The sequence below is a fragment of the Perissodus microlepis genome, chromosome 22, assembly GCF_051167445.1.
Source record: "Perissodus microlepis isolate ML-2025 ecotype Zambia chromosome 22, ASM5116744v1, whole genome shotgun sequence".
In the NCBI taxonomy this organism is placed as follows: domain Eukaryota; kingdom Metazoa; phylum Chordata; class Actinopteri; order Cichliformes; family Cichlidae; genus Perissodus; species Perissodus microlepis.
The window spans coordinates 20805495-20822790 of record NC_140481.1 but is presented as its reverse complement, the minus strand read 5'-3'; the positions used below and the strand labels follow the sequence as shown (position 1 = coordinate 20822790).

At 39.0% G+C, this 17296-nt stretch overlaps 1 protein-coding gene across 5 annotated transcripts in view; it reads right to left on the bottom strand.

The window, feature by feature from the left end:
* Positions 1–16941, bottom strand: part of LOC146363011 (myocyte-specific enhancer factor 2D homolog) — a 32754-nt gene extending 15813 nt beyond the window's left edge. For all 5 annotated transcript variants that reach the window (XM_084918574.1, XM_084918576.1, XM_084918577.1 and 2 more), the window contains exons 1-6: positions 16729–16941; positions 8821–9171; positions 5151–5354; positions 4375–4512; positions 1039–1255; positions 52–108 (exon numbers count right to left, since the gene is read on the bottom strand). In XM_084918574.1, the coding sequence (XP_084774700.1) occupies positions 52–108; positions 1039–1255; positions 4375–4512; positions 5151–5354; positions 8821–8874 (670 nt within the window). In that variant the 5' untranslated portion in view covers positions 8875–9171; positions 16729–16941. The remainder of the gene's footprint in view (positions 1–51; positions 109–1038; positions 1256–4374; positions 4513–5150; positions 5355–8820; positions 9172–16728) is intronic.
* Positions 16942–17296: the final 355 nt, after the last annotated feature.

Genomic DNA, 17296 nt, shown 5'->3' with positions numbered 1-17296 from the left:
TGAAAAACAACAAATAAGTGGAGGATAGCGCTCAGATATTTTAATACTCACGGACTGGACTTGGACATCCTCCATTTGAATTATTCAGGTCGCCTCCAAGAAGAGCGCCTATTGATAAAAGCTTAAATTAATAGAAATGTTGGGACTTAAGAACAAGAACATCACTTTAAGGTTTGGCAGTGGAAGAAAAGGTAATACATGGAGTTCTCAGTGATTTCTAATGCAACAAAAGCCTCAAAATATGAGAGAACTGCCTTTTGTTCTCATATAACATTTTACCACAGTGGACATTTAAATTTTTTGTACTTTGAAAAAGACCCCAGCTCATGGATACACTGTATACTATATGCACTCTATTTGTTTCTTTGTTTTATCTTAAATATTGACTTATACACAGTTGTTCATTCCCTCCTCAAGTTTCAGCTCCAACCAGTGCTGCACATGTATTATGTCACCATGCATTTCATTACACAAACTGTATGAGTATATCCAAAAAAGGACTTTAAATTGAGTATAATCTAAATAAATATTAACTCCAGGTCTCCCCTGCATGCATCAACTAATCAACTAAAATTTAATATAAACGTGAAAAAAAAAGTGTAAGTGAAGTGTAGCGAATGTCACACAGAGCAAATTAGTCCAGAGGAGAGCGGCATGCATTTCTCCCCGAGGAATGAAGCAGCTTATTATGCATAATGATATGGAGCTGCATGCTTCCAGTGTCTGCTATAGTCTCTGATTACCTGACAGTGTCGCCTTGCTTGATTTTGTAATTATCTCTGCTATTAACTAATAAAGGCCAACGTTTACTTGTGTTTACAAAGAATTCAAAATGAATCCTATGGGGGTACAAACATGGATAATTTTTTGTCATCTTTCTTTTTTTTAAAACAACTTCTTTTGTTTTAGATCAAACACACTGTGAAAAAACACGAGCATCTTAAAAAAGTCATGTTCGTGTAAAAGCAGAAAAATCCCTGCGCTGAAGACTGTTTACTGTCTTTTGCTGGTCTACAGGCCATTCCTCATCTCGCTCACCTGCACTGGCTGGTCGCTGTGGCAACCCAGGAGACACCGTATTTCTCTGAAGAGCCGGTTGCTGTGGCGACAGGAGGTGGGTATCCGTGAGCGACGATGATGTTACATAGGAGGTAGTTACCAGTGCGCTGCCAGGGTTGCTGAACTGCAGTGTGCTTTGATTGGACGCCTGGACGGTGACCGGCATGGAGAACGTCTGAGGCGGAGCTGTTGACTGCTGCAAAATTAAGAAAACGTCACTTTTAGTCCCACTGCGCGACATTACCGCACTACTTTATAACAATCAGAACATTACCTATATTTAGCCTCACGCTACTTTTTTGGAATTAAAAAAAAGTGGTAAAACTGCAGGTTGTGTACTTCACAGCTTCAACTAACAAACTACACGATCGTTTACAAATATAAAAGCATGTAATGGAAAAAATTGTCTCCAGAGTTTTAGTCATCTCATTTGTGAAAGATCAAATCTAATTTCAAAGAAAAATCAGGCACTGTAATACTTAATTTTTATTATAATACGGTAAAATTAAGACGTATTGTCATGCTCCAAATAGGTGCACATAATATATGAATGGGTCTACAGGCATTTCCTTGTTTCATCATTGTGGAAGAAAGACGACTGAAAACCGTTGCCGTATGACATATTGTGAAGTGGAGAAGTTTTAATATTGAAGGACCCACACTGGCTTGTGTGGGTCCTTCAATGTTATAAAATATTATTTTAAGTTATTGTTTAAGTTATTATTGTAAGTTAAAAAGTAAAGAAAAACAAGTCAAAATATAATTATCAAAGAGTAAAAAAATGCAAATATAAACCTGTCATTGCTCTCTGTTTGATGAACATCAGAATAACAACCTTTATTTCTTTCACTTTCACAAAAAAGTAGCATTAGAAAATTATAAATAGATAAAATGACATTAAAACCACGATATAAAAGCCAATATACAAGTGTGGGATTTTAAAAAAAATTTTAAAACGAGGAACTGATCGTGCTGAGCTAACTTTAAGAGGAAGTTTGTTGGGCTAAAACTGAATGCAGTCCCCCTTTCTATTAACAGTAATCAGTAAAATCTTAATTTGAATTTTGCACTGAATGGGAGGCCAAAGTAATTTTGCGAGGATTGGAGTCATGCATTTGCAGCGCCAAGTGTTTGTGAGTAGTCTTGTACCAAGTGTAGATGCAAAAGTGCTGCATCATTTAGGAATATATACAATGACTTGCAATAATCTAATCAGCAGAAAATCAGACAGTGGATAAGATGTTCAGCTGTATTATTCAGAAGTCCTGATCTGACCTGTAATATACTAACCCATATAAAGACTGGGCTGAGAGATTTGAAATAACAGTTGAAACTGAGAAGCTAAAAAAAAAAAAAAAGATTCTAGCAGTTTGCTTTGGGTCATGACACTATTGGTAAGATGTTCAGTACCAATAACAGTTTGGTTTTAAGGAATTAGAAGTCATCCAGTCCTTAATGGCACCAAGGCAGGAATGCAGGCAAGCTACATGTTTGTGTTTTTCTGTACTAAATAAGACAAGCGAATGTCAATAATCAGCATTACACAGGTAAGACAGACACAAACTAAAGAAAAGTCCAAGGATTGAGCCCTGTGGGACCCCATATGGCATGAGGGTGCAGTAAATGAGGTAAAACTGTCCACAGTGACTCTAGCTGTACCAAATGTAAAATACAAACTGTAATGTTGCCTGAATCTGTGCTCATTAAAATGTCCTTAAAAACTTTACGTAAAGTGGTTTCTGTACTTTTTTTCTAAGACCAGACTGAAATTATTGCCTTTTATTACCCCTAAGAGCTGCCTACTAACCACTTTTTCAAGAATTTTTGAAAGCAGAGGTCATTTGGAAATAGGAAGGTATTTATGCAGTTATGGTGGGTATTAATCAGTTTTCTTTAACTCTTTACCCCTTGAAAGCTGACTAGGAGTAACCCTTGAAGCTCTTTTCTGAACTGAGTGGTTTCATATCTGAGGGCTTCTTATAGAACGAAATGACTGTGTTTGCATCAGAAGTTATAGTGAGAGTGAGCTCTGCCTATACAGCTACCACTGGAAACTATTCTAACGTCATCAAACCACATGTTCATTGATAAATACTGAGCTGTCAAACACATTATTACGGGTACAGGGGAGCTCATCAAATGTCATCTTTATGGGGAGAAAGCGTTAACGATCCATGAGGCTATAACATCAAAACCCTGCCTGAACAGCTTATGAAACAACACGTGAACTTCCACCTTACACGGTGTTGTATTTATGTCTGACACAAATTTGTTCAAATCCAGTAGAGTAATGGGGGTAAATGCAGTAAGGTGAATGGTGGGTGCCAAGGTAGAGAAAGAAAGGAACAAGTGGCACCCAGTGAAGCCTTAAAGTTTTCTATCTTGCCAACAAAATATTTTAAGAACTCTCACAAAGTTTACTACTGATGGTAATAAACAGACGTCTCAGTTTATAGATAGCAGTGTCATGCCACTCTCTCAGTTTTTAGCAGACTATTCAGTGACCACCATCAACTCCCTCATATGAAGCTGGTGGACCTGAAAATATGCAATGACACAAAGTTCCTGAATGATTTACAGTTATTACTGCAACATTTCATTACCTGTTTTGCTTCCACTGATGCATCTGTGGTAAATTAAAAATCATACAACAATAGCAGCCATGTTGATGTAAGTAATCTTTTGTCATTTAAATAAAAGACATGAAGTGCTATCTGCTTTCTTTTGTCTTCAAAATGCCCTTTGTGTGCAAATTTCCTGGCGTGCAGCTGATACAGTGTACAAATGTTATGATCTTAACTCTGATCTATTGACTATAAATGAACATGGTATTATTGTAAAAAGCACAATTATTTAATTGGAGTCTTTAAGCACAAAATATAGGTGAGTATCATCAGCATACAACAGAAAAATAAAGAGAACTGAAGGCATGCATGGCCAGAAAAAACAAAAAGCAGTGGTTTTACAGATGTGTTGAGTTTTAGTCCTCGCTTGTGAATAATATGAGTTAGACTAACTCATTTACTGCCTTCAAAACAATGACCAAAAAAAAAAACCCCCAAACAAAAGCTCTTAATAATACCACCATGTCTAACACCAATCAAGCAATCTGCATTTTTTTATAAAGGTCACAGTAAAGTGTAACACAACTCGTTAGAGGAACTTCCTACCAGTAGCAGTTTCCTGTCAGTACTTAAGACAAACCAGAACAACAACAACAGACAAGTGTTTGACCAATAAGCAGAACAAACTGCAATATAAAAAAATGCTGCATGAATTAAGAGAAGACTTAAGTGTGAAGTTTACAAAACTTACTCCGTAGCGTTTGAAGAGAACATCCAGGTCCTCTGTGGTTTTCCGGTATTTGTCATCATTAAGGGGACTTTGGTCGATCGAGTCTTCGCCGTCTGGCTCTGGGCTGTCACAGCCGTTGAAGCCTTTCTTTCTCAAAGTCTGTAAATGTAAAAACTGGGCTTTAGAAGTGAGAAGACATGATACTGCAATCATAGTATGAATCATGAGTTTATCATTTAAAGTGTTTCAGAAAATGTAGGTGGAAGAGAATCAGCTGCCACTGAAAATTATTTGATCAAGGTTATGAAGTCAGAAACACAATTCCCATTAATTATAACTACTTTCTCTATAACACCCCTGAATGAAGGCAGTGACGTGAGAAAATGACACTGAGGTGCGCCGATTACATTGCCTCTGATCACACAAAGATAAGATAACACTTCAAATTCTTTCTTCAGAGACTGCATTAAAACAACAGTCACAAAGCCTTTTTCAAGAAGCCTAAGCTTTTAATCTTGTTGGTTTTGTCACATCAAAAACACAAAAGCAAACAGTAAATAAATCAAAATCTGGTGAAATGATGACAATACAGCTAAAAGACCAAAAAAAACTAATCACTTGTGCAGCATATGGCTACATATTTAACAGATTAAATGGGATATTGCCAGTATTATACAGCTCTTTATGTTTTAAGTTGGTGCAACAGTTCAGCCCTGACAGTTTCCATATTATTTAAAATCTAATCAAGGCCTTAGCTTACTCCCTTCTGCACAAATGGTGAGGACGCATCGACTAACCTCAATGATATCGGCATTGGTCCGGCTCTCATGCGGCTCGTTGTACTCTGTGTATTTGAGCAGGACCTTGTCCATGTCAGTACTGGCATACTGGAACAGCTTGTTCGCATGGTTGAAGATGATCAGGGCAATCTCGCAGTCACACAATACACTCAGCTCGTAGGCTTTCTTCATCAAACCAAACTTTCGCTTTGTGAATGTCACCTGAAAGAAAACAGAAGAAAGGATTTGTAAAAACAGCAGAGGGCAGGGTAAAAAAATCCCAGAGGTTTCTCTGGGTTAAAGCACTACTAACGCTGTAACTCCTATAAAAGACCTTTACACAGGTCTTCTGTGCACCACATGCAAACAGGTCTAGGCCTCCAAAATAAAATGAAATCTTTACAAAGTAAGTCTGTGACTATTTCAACTGCCTGTAACACAAACACATATTTCACACAGCAGACAGACACATTAGGTAAAAGCACACACAAATAACAGTGTACCAGTGACAACAATAGCAATAACAACATTAATAAAGAGCCATCAATGAAGCACAGTGAGTCAGTTTTCAGCATCGATACTGAAGCATCCTTGTTTTTGTGGCCCTTTATTATTCATAATTATTATCATCACAATAAATAGCCTTCAGACACTCTATTGACTGTTTATTGTTAGCAACCAATCATTTTTCCCTGATATATATATATATATATATATATATATATATATATATATATATGAATATGTTTGCAAACAGTTTTGATATTTGTTGATATTTTTAGCCTAACATTTATTCACTGCTTCTGCTATAATTAGATCTGGTCTAAGTTAAACTACAGATGCACACTTTGGCATAAATACTGCAGGTCATAAACTTTTTCCTATATTGCGTTATTTTTTTATTTGTTTCCCAACTGACTGTGAATCAGTCGGTCAGTGTTGAGATGCATAGATTGTGCAACTGAATGCTCGGTCATTTTTGTGCTTCATGGTGACCTGTTTTATATTTAATATCTGTATTTAGAAAGGTCACTAATTCAACTCCAGCCAGAGACAAAAATCCCCTTTTGCACCAGGAAGGGCATCTGGATCAAACTCTGCTAAATAAGAGATGTAAAGAGATGTGGTGTTTAAATGTGACAAGGGAGCAGGTGAAAGTAGCTTTACCTAACCAGGAGGTAACCTACAGAGCTGAAGTTAACTACTAATAACTACAGTTCTTCTAGTGGCCCCTTTAGAAAGGCTCCAAAAGCAGGACAATCCCTACAGACGCCTGTTTTAAAACTGTAAAGCTTGTTTGTGATTTATTACATTATATTAACAGATTTTCTTTCTTTTTGGAACCCCCCCCCCCTCCTTTTAGATTTTGTTATGACCTAAAGTTAAAGGCGTGGCCATTTTGACTGACAGGTTTGCCAACGCAGGCAACAGTAGCCAGCAGCTGCAACACCAACAGACAGCAGGAAGTGACAAGCAAGGGGTGGATCAGACTGACATTCTGGATAACTCCGATATTAACCAGAATTAACAAAAACAGCTCTATGTTCTTTTTAACATGACCTGAAAACAGCGTCTTAGGCCATAAAGTCATCTCAGAGCAACGGGAAACGAAACCTATTTTCCCATCTTTTTCCAACCAGGAGTCACCCCCCTGCTGGCCATTAAAAAGAATCCAGGTTTAAGGCACTTGGGTTTTGCCTTCACATTTCAGATCAGTCCATCGTTTTTACACTCTATGGCTAGCCCTGGCCTTGGCCAATTCCAGCCTCTGAAATTGGCCTCTCCATTTTCACACATTATCTGAAAAGGTTTCAGGGTCTGTTATGTCCACAAAGTCTGGGCTGGAGGGCATGAGAACTTCAAACATTTTTGTAGATTAAAGAGAGAAGAAATTAAAAGTACAGAATTCAAATTACAGCTACCGTCCAACCTGGCAGAAACGATCTTCTGAAAAGACAAATCAATGCAGCGATTTTCAAATTTGTTCTTCGAGCAAAATGTCTCGGAGGCATCAGCTGTGGAAAAAATGAGCGTGCTTGAAGATTGCCAAAGAAGAAAAAAAAGCACGTGGAGGCCTGAGAGCATGAGGCAAAATATTCTGTGGTGTGATGAAAACAAAACTGAAGTTTTCAGTTGTCATACAAAGCATTCTGTTTGGCAGGAATCACCTCATCACTCATCCAGCACCATCATTACTGTGAAGTGGAGTGGCAGCCTCATGCAGTGAGAAGAGAAAGGAAGCAAATGGAGCTGAAAAGGCAGATTTTGGGGTACAGCCTGATTTAGTACTTGAGACCTTTCATTGCAGGACTTGAATGTGGACGCCAAACAACATCACAAAGCTGTGCGGGGCCAGCCCAAAATCATGACCTTACTTCCATTTGAAATCTGTGACGTCTAGACAGCTATGTTGACCCTGTAAAACTGTCCCAGTGCCTACTAGCAGTAAACAGCCCTTATCATGTTATAATATGCATGTTTTTGGTTTCTTTTTGGTTTGCATGCTGAACCTTTCTATGACCACACAAACCACAACGTTCGCCACTTCTGGCAATAAAACATGGAGTTTTTTTGTTTAAGATCAGATCAGTCCTCACAAAGTACTGCCCGGAGAACACCATTTTTGGATTAAACAGCTCACAGAATAAAACACTATTATAAAACAGTATTGTATAATACCTAAAACAGCTGGATTTCTAAATAAAGCCTCTCTGGGCTCTCGTCTTTTGAGTCAACCATTAAAATTAATATTGGCTGTATTTTAGAACACTTCACAAGTGATTTTTCAAAGGAAACAAAAATGGGGTGACCCGGTGCGTTTGCTTTACCTATAATAAAAAAAAATGTAGTAATCTGCAAACATGTGCAGACTTTACTTGTAAGTGAGCTTATCACTGGTTACACTATGTTTTATTAACTCATTGATTAAACTATTTGTTTGGTTTTTTTTATCTGAACTTTTAAGCAAATTTGGCTTTGATGTCACTTTATGATTACAAGAAAAACTGCCTCAGCTGATAAAAGTCACGTCATGTGATCAAAAGCTCCAGAACAGCTTTTGAAGAGACTTTTAATAAATAAATTTTTCAGAAATTGCTCATTTTTTCCTTCCTCTTTTCATACAGATCTCTTTTTATTTTTTACATGTTTTACATATCATCATACTAACCAAAGCAGGGACAGGCAACAAGCGCCAAATGTCACTGATAAAGTGCACTGGAGCGTACGAAGCAAACGCGATGTGTTGCTGAGAAAAAACAAAGGACGCAAGTAAGAAAAGCAGTCACAATTAGAACCATGAGAACTAAGAAAATTGCACATAACTCCTGACCAGACGGGTGATTAAAGCTCTTAATTAACTGGCTGACAGCTCTGCTCCATTTATATGGAAAAAAGTGTCCTCCTTCTTAGTGGATTTAGCAGAAAAGTAAGCTTTTAATATGACATTTGAATTTGTAGATCGGGCGCATGCAGAGTCAGAGCCAAAAGTAACAAAAACGAGAACCTTATTTTGAAATAACGCCTTAACTCTGGAGGTTAATACTCAAGCTGGAGCTGCGTGCTTTAAAAATCGGATATGTATCACAGTGTTACATACAGACAAATGCACTGAGGTTCAATCTGCAGTCTCTTCAATGACTCATTTCAGCAGATTAAACGAGCAACCAAATAAATAATTAAGCCTCACCTGCTTGTTCCTTTCATCGGTGATCCTTTGGATCTGAATCTTTTTCCTACCCATGATGCTTTGTTGTGATGAAGACAAATGTTGCAGTCAGTCAAGTGCAGAAGTGCCTCTCGGAAGGTGAGAGAGGAAGTGCAGCCACAAAACACTGAGACGCGGTCATGCACTCGAGGACACGCACAGACACATTTCTCTGTCCAGTGTGGCGAGGCAACGCGGTCGACTCCTTCAACGAGCGGGTGCTGCGGAGACGCTTGAGGTTCAGATGGTTCTCAGTTCGTCATTTGTTCAACGGGGACTAAAGTGACAAACTTCCCCCCCAGCTGCTGTGGTGAGGATGACGACACTCCTCTCCTGTGAAAAGTAAAGAGACAAAGACGTTGCTGGAAGGTTCTTTATGTATGACACAAACAGAGGAAAGGAAAACGATGGATATCTGATGGTGAGAATCATGCATTCAGAAATCAGTAAGTTATCATTCATTTGTGTGAAAAAAATAATGACTAACCCCACTTGTTCAACTGTAGTTAACCTGAAAACAACTGAGGCAACAATGCTGTCTGATTATGAGGTCAGGGGGCACCAAGCGACACACGACACCACCGCGATGGGTTAAATTCATCGGCTGCCTTTGTCTCAATCTCTTCAGGCAAAGCATTAAAAAATATGAAAAGGCGTTCAAGCTCAGAAAATGTTCCCAGAGATTGAATTTGATGACGAGATTTAGATTTTTTTGTCACCCTTAGTGTTAAGTAACAGCTAACAGATCAGGTCTAAGATAGGCCGGATGTTTTGTGTTTTGTTTACACTCACTTCAGCAGGTCAAAATGAGAAAGGGATTTATTTTAGTCATTGCAATCAAAATTTGTGAATATAAGCAAGCACTAAAGCAAAAAATATGTCCATCCCCCAGTTCCAAAGCAGAAAGAGCTCATTTGTAAATAATTTAAACTTCATATTTAATCAATGACATATGAAACGTGTTAGTACTATCTTAAAGGTTACAAATTTCACGCTGTTATTTTGAAGGCAAAATTGTGCTACACATAGGCTTTGTTCTATTTTTGGTTCTTTATAATTCAACTAATGTTTTCTATGGTCTGAATTAAAGCGAGCCAGTTTGGCAATCACATTGTTTTGCTAATATAGGCAAGGTCCTGCCTGAAAAATGGATGCTCTCTGCAGCAGTTCAAGTGTTCAAATTACCCATGCAATATGCACTAAAACCTCCAGCTGTGCGCTGATCAATAATAAGCTGGATGGTCCTTCTTCCCTTGGACCTGGAGGCAAAGCTCACGATTTCCCCCCAAAAAATAAATAAATAAAATTTTGACTGATTAGACCAAATCACAGATTTTCTACTTGCAAAGAGTTAACCCAAGTCACACAGGCCTATAGACTGATCAGTGACCCCTTGGTGACCTCTAGTTATTAGGGCCAAAAAATGATTATTCCTCAACCAGTTAGAGAGTGTTGCTGGCAGCCACATTGTGAAATTGGTTGCAAAGGGGTATATAGTGTTGCACCAAAAACTTCCTTGTGGTTGCTTTGGTCAATAGCACGTTGCCATGGTCACCCTTAGTTTGCAAACTTGTCCAAAAACATTTGTTAACTACTTACGGAGCGGTAGTGAAACTTGAAAAACTGCGGCGCAAGCCCAAAATGATAAGCATTAGCCTTCAAAGTAAAAGCTGACGAGTAAGCATTTCCCACGCAAACTACAGGTGATCAAAGCATTTGCAAGGTGGTTTTTGGTGCAGCACTGTATACCTCTTTGCAACCAATTCAACATTATGACTACCAGCAGCCTACAAATGGACTTTTAATTTCCACTGAAATCACTGAAAGCCCCAAAATGCATGAAGTTATTACTGTTACATTTATCAAAAGTCACCCATAGTGACTCGTGGTTTATAAATGCATAACAAAACAGAACACTAAGGAACCTGTGGTTACCATTTTAAAATCTATTAAACTGTGGTTAATGGAATAAATTCATTCATTCTTAAAACAAATTTAATGCAGTCCTCCAAAGGACTAAAAACGTAAACGTGACGTCAGTCAAGATAATTGTCAGTATGATTTTCCCCAGGATTCAGCCCTTCAGGGTTACTCAGTGACACCATGGAAATAATCAAAGTAATTTTAGTTTGAAGAGCAGGCCTTTGGGCTTATTATCGGCTAATGAAGACATTTACTGGGTGGTTTACAAGCCTCTGAAAACTTTATTTTAGTTTTTCTTTCACACACACGTTTAAAAACACATTTTTGGCAGAAATCCTTAACAACTCCACTGTAGCTCTAATCTGCTACTTGGGAAAAACATAGATTTGAGAATGAAGTGACTTGGCACTTTGTGATTGTACCCGGGACACCCGGGGTAATCAGCTTTATTAAAGGTTCAATCTTATAACAGCTGCAGTACTTACAAATATTTAACTGCTTATGTATTTACAAATACATAAGCAGTTGGCCACTTTTACTTTGCATGATAATGAGTTAAAAGTCATTAACAGTCACATACTGCACAGGTGCACTTATCCTATCTGCAGCGAGAGCTTTTAATTAATCTATATTACATTCGGGATGCACAATTAATCATACATTAATCACAGTTTTAGCAAGAACATTTCATTAAACTCAGTCAGGTGCAATGCTGATGCTTTGCATTTATGGGAGCTGCCTGGTGTGGTACATTAAATCAAGCGCTACCTTGAGCTGAAAGGAAAATTTGTTTTGTCTATTAATTAGTGGAAGGACAGAAAATCCTGGTATTTCAGAAAGTGCTGCTTTTCTTTCTGATCTTACTGACAACAACAGACTGTCAATGGACCGAGTTCCAGCAATCTCTGTTAACTTAAAATCTGTTTTTATGTAATAAAAAATATGTTAAACAGATTTCATCACACCTGTGAAATGGACCCCAAAACTAACCTGTTCTAATCTCCTTACTGGCCTGAAAATTCACAACAAAACTACTTTTCTTTCCTCAACCAATTTTATCTTCAGCTCACATTTTACTAAACACATTACCTAAACCCCATTCTCTTTCCTACATGTGGACTCGGCTCTGTGGCAATTGTGTTAAGTTTTCCCTCCAGTCTTGACCCTCCGCATCCGAGCTTTCCTGTGGGACTGTTGTTAGGCCAGATGGAAAAAATGAAAACGCCACTGGAGTGCACATGGGGCTTCCCAAAAAAAATAACCCACATTTTAACAAATGTCCAGACTGAGAATTAACTGGTGAAAACTCAAACCAGAGCTGCACCTATGAATTCATACAAGATGTCCTGATCGTGTAAATGTTTAAACTGGTCTTTTTTTTTTTTTTTACTTTGTTCGGTCAACTTTGAATTTCTTCTACCGCCACCTGAACCCACAGCAGCTGCTATCATTTTTTTCCCTCAATTTATCCATTATGACTTTTCTGCTCGCCAGCCAACCAATTTTCTCTGGAGATGAAAATAATAATCTCACTGAGCGGGTCAGGTGTGGCCATACAGTGTATTTTCACTATCACTTACATTCATTTAGTCACAGCGGGCTGTGACGTGCCCCCGTACCCGTGTCAGCTCGCATAAAAACGATTCCAATCACTTTTAAATTCTGGCTTATACGGAAGTGTAAGTGTTTTTTTGTTACTCGATATAATGCAGATTCCTCATAGATAAAGGATAAAGATATCAGAAACAGCATCCTTGGTTTTAACACACTCTCAGCTACAAAATTTCAGATGTTTGACTTTTGTGCTTTGTTTTCACTTGATGATCATCTTGTTTGCGCTCGCTTTTTACTTTCGCTTTCACTCACTGGTTAGGTTTAGACAGCAAAAACTATGTTGTCCGGTTGTGTTACAGATTGTGGTTTGAGTTAAAATACAACCCCCTTCACAACACTAGCATTACCAACTGAATAATGATGGTTTGTTTAAGTGTATCGCTCAATAGATTCTATGGTTCGTTATGCACTAATACTAAAAAAGACCCGTAGTGACAAAAAAATAATAATTATTTGATGCAATGGAAATGATAACAGCAACTTACAGCAATATAGGGAAAATCCACATATAAAAACAGGAAATTAACACTTCTATAACAACCAAACCAATGTGACACATCAGCCTCCAATGTGACATCTTCATATCATCATGCTTTGCGTGACCATCTGAGCTTTTAAAGTCTTTTACAGCTACACCAAAAATCTGCAGCTTTGTGAAGCTGGGAAAACACAGAGTAATTACCAATCAATTAATGGGCTGATTGATTAAGCTGCTAATGAGCTAAATCTTTCCAAGTACCTTATGTGTATAAACAGCAATAGTGGCTGCCATATCGACACACAGGTTCATCTTACTAGCTGTGAATCCGTTCATGAGTGTACCTACTAGTCTTTAATAGCATCATCATCATCATCATTGTCAAGTCATAAAAAGTGCTCAAAATGTTATGTTTTTGCACGAGTCCTCTGCTCACAAAGCCCGTAGTAATAATAATATTACTATTACTACAAATATTGGTGTCCTTTATTAAACAACATTTTATGAAGGACCTTTTTAAATACAGGCTAACAACTAATCCAATAACCCTCGAGCCCAAAAAGCTACTTGACACATACAGATGCATGAGCATTAGGTGCTTTGAGTTGTGCTTAGACCGAGCTTTCCGTATATTAAATCTATATCCACAGCAGTGTTAATAGATCACTCAGCGGCTCTAACAATTACCACAACACGACATGTAGAAATATCCCACAGCTAGAGGGGAAAATGATTTTAAAAAATGCTCTTCCCTACTGACTCTGCTAACTTTGGCACTGTCAGGCTACAATATTATCTTTGATTAGTCGTGAATTGACCATAACGGGGCGACACTGCAAGGCTTCTGTCTAGCCTTCCTCTCCCCGACTGCCCTCTGCATGGCTGCCCCCTCATTATTGTAATTGACACGTTCATCCCTCCTCTTCCCCCTTAAGGCGCTGATGGCTCAATTAGGAGGTGGCCGGAGGACTGATTGGACACTGAGATAACGAGATCACCGCTGGGCTAAAACTGAGCCCTCCAGCCAGTCGAACCAATCTCGCTCAGACGCGGGAAGCCAATCAGCCAGAAAAGGCGCAAGTCGATCTAAAAGACACTATTTAAAAAGTCTGTGACAGTGGCAAAGGAATGACTTTCAGCTGGACCAGGTGTGCCTCATCATCGTAGGAGGAAAGGCATTTGGTCACTCTGGTTAGGAAAAAGAAAAAGAGCTGCACATATGTTATTCGAATCATGCAAGTGATGCTTATGCAACCCTTGAATAGTCTCCTAATGAAGGGTGGCGCAATCAAGCTCAGGGTAGGCATCTGCCTGTTTTGGAGTAGTGTAATTAGTGGCAGTGACCTTTAGCGGATTACGCACTGCCCAATGAAATGTGCCAAACCCCTGAGATAAATGGTCGGAGCCTCAAACGTGACTAGCAATGGGGTTTGCCCGGCTCCCAGACAAGGATTCAGGACTTGATGGCCTTAATGGCTCAATCTCCCACAGCCAAAAGGTGGATAAAATTGATTTACACTCACAGTTTGTGACTTTGCATCCACCTGACAACATAAGGCAACAACACATTGATTATTAAGGTGCTGCATAGAAAATCTCAGGCAATGGAGAAAAATCTCTTTGTAATTTCTAAAGTAGCATCTTTAGGTTTCATATAGGACCAAGAAAAAAAGCACCATTTAGGGAGCTGAATTCAGGGAGTGTTTCGCATATCTGTCTCCATTTTTTCGTAAATCAACTCCTCAATTAACCACCTAATTGCTTTAGGGCTACAAGCTTTCCAATTTAAATAAAGCTGATTTTTTTGAACGAGATTAAACTAGACACTGTCATTTTAAAAGCAAAAAAATATTACTATTTTTTATTATTACTATGTTGCCAGTTTAAACCCTTGTGCATTAGGACAGTGTTACACTGTGTCTTCCTATTAAATGAACTTTACCAAACAAGTCAATGTCTGACCTTCCAAAACCTTCCAACTAATATTACTGTTTAAGAGCAAAAAGCATTAGACATGTAAGTAATAAAGTCGTAAGAAGATATAAAGAAATCTCATTACTCTAGCAAATTATGCTTCTAAAGCAAAAACATACACATTTCTTAGACCTGCCTCAAGCCTTAATAAATTCAATGTGATGAGGTGTTATTTGAGTGGAAAATTATTGCAATTTTAATGAGCTTTCAGTTCAAGGAACACTTAACACAAAGGGAAACAAATTAAAACTATCCTTACATGGATGGACTATTTCAGCCAGGTCAGAAGGACAAAACTTGGCATGCAATCACTGTGTATTATTATTAAAACTGGAAAATTCCCAGATTCGGATGGATATTGCCTAATTTCATGTGCCACCGTTACCTGTTTGTTTGGTCACATCTTTACCACATCTAGGAGACAAAAGCTTACATTCTGACAGCCCAAAGGCTGCTCATAACCTAAGAGCACGATGCTATCTTAATGATTTGTTGTTGTGAAGAAACTATTTCATTCCGTTCAACTTGGCAACCATTACCAGCTTTGTCAGCTTAAATCCTAACCCCGAGGTGGCAACACGCTTCTATATCAATGTTGTTTTCCTCATTTTAATCAGATATTTCACTTGAAGATAGCAAAGTTTTTGGCCTGCCAGCATGTTGATCCTGCTGCCAGGCCAACAGAGGACCAGGACTGGGAAGCATTTGCAATCCAAATAATAAGGTGACATTTTGAAACATTTAAACATGAGGATTTTGTGCTCAATCCACAGCATACAGTACACATCGCGATAAACGAGAAATTATGTGTAAAATCTGTGCTGATGATCAGTGGGGCTGCACTACCGAGGGATGTTGATATGAATCCATCTGCAGGGACGCCTCACAGCGGTGGATCACCCTGTCAAAGTGGCCTACTTATAGCCCAGCAGCACTGGCATCTACCATAGGAGGGCACAGAAAAATCATGGCTGCACGGGCCAGCCTCTCTGCTAAACCACACCAGAGCCCCAATTTCACTGGAATTACTTTTAAATATTAATAAACAACGCAACAAAAAAAGACCACACAAATATGGACCATGTAGTGTGACCACTGATTATTAGCTCTTTTAAATATTATGTGCATTGTTCTGCACACACGTAAACCAGTGCAGGAAAGTGAAATATATTTTTCCCTCGGGCTCCTGTGAAGAGCTAAAAAAAAATAAAAAAATAATAAAAAATAAAAAATAAAAAAATGCAGCAGCAGGGTGAACAGCTTTGAACAATAGCTCTCGTTTATGTGCACTTGGACTGTTTTCTCCTTAATGGCGTTAAACTAATAACCGTGTGAGATCTGGTATGTGAAGACCACATTAGGTTAAAGTGGATTTTTTTTCCCCTTTTTTGTTAACAAAGTGGGAGCAGGAGTCCAAACTGTCTAACCATGATGACAGATGGGAGTCTGGATACTGAGGAGGCCCACTGACGGCAGACAGGTACCCTACAGGATCTAATCTGACATGTTGGAGGCAAAACCTAGTGTCAGATCCTCGGTTCGTGATTTTTAAAAGCCTAACACAGGCGTTTAGGACACCATAACTACCGGAGCCGACATGGAAAGCAAAGGACGAGCTAACGTTACTCTACACAGGCCATTTCACAATTTTCTAGTTACGAGTCCGACCGACAGCCATTACCTTCCTCACTCTCTCCATATAACTCGGCAGGGCGAGCTGGAGTACGCACTACTTTTAATCATATCACGGATATTTTATGTTCACGTGAAGACTGGGTATCTGTGTGATATAACACAGTAGTCTCGCTTATTACTTTTTTGTATTTAAATAATAAAGCAAGCAGGTCTGCACCCGTGTGAAGGAAAAAAGACGCAGGAAGGAAATGTATCACTCCACTTACCCTGAAATATTGCTGATAAACACCGAAAATAGGCCTGCCACTACCGGCTCCAGAGGTGACCCGTGTTAATTAAGAAACATTAATTATCAGCGCTGAAGCGAAGTCTCTATTTACATGAATCCGCGGCATTTTATTCCCTTTAATGTTGATGTAACTATACTATCCACCCAGGCGACACAGCGTACCCAGTGTACGATCGACGTCATTGACATTAGCACGTGATCGACGTGACGCTCGTCCAATTGGGAGCTGACGTGCAAACTTCTCGTCCAATCGCAGACGAGTGGGTCGGTCTGCGGGAGAGGACATGACGGAGGTGACGGCCATGTTCTGCAATAGTGTTGGTATCCCTCCGCCTCAGTATTTACCTTTTGCATGATTTTGCATGTGGGGAAAATGTCACTGTAGCCCCACTGTGCCCTGCCTGCTTTCCATAAGAGAGCCCGCTAGCCCATTTGTTTTTCACGTCTGCAATCAACACAGCCCTGTTAGCGGCGAATAACCGCCTGCTGCGGCATGTGAAGGCTGTCAAAGTGGGAAATGTTGAATGTTGTGAGGCAATTACCGC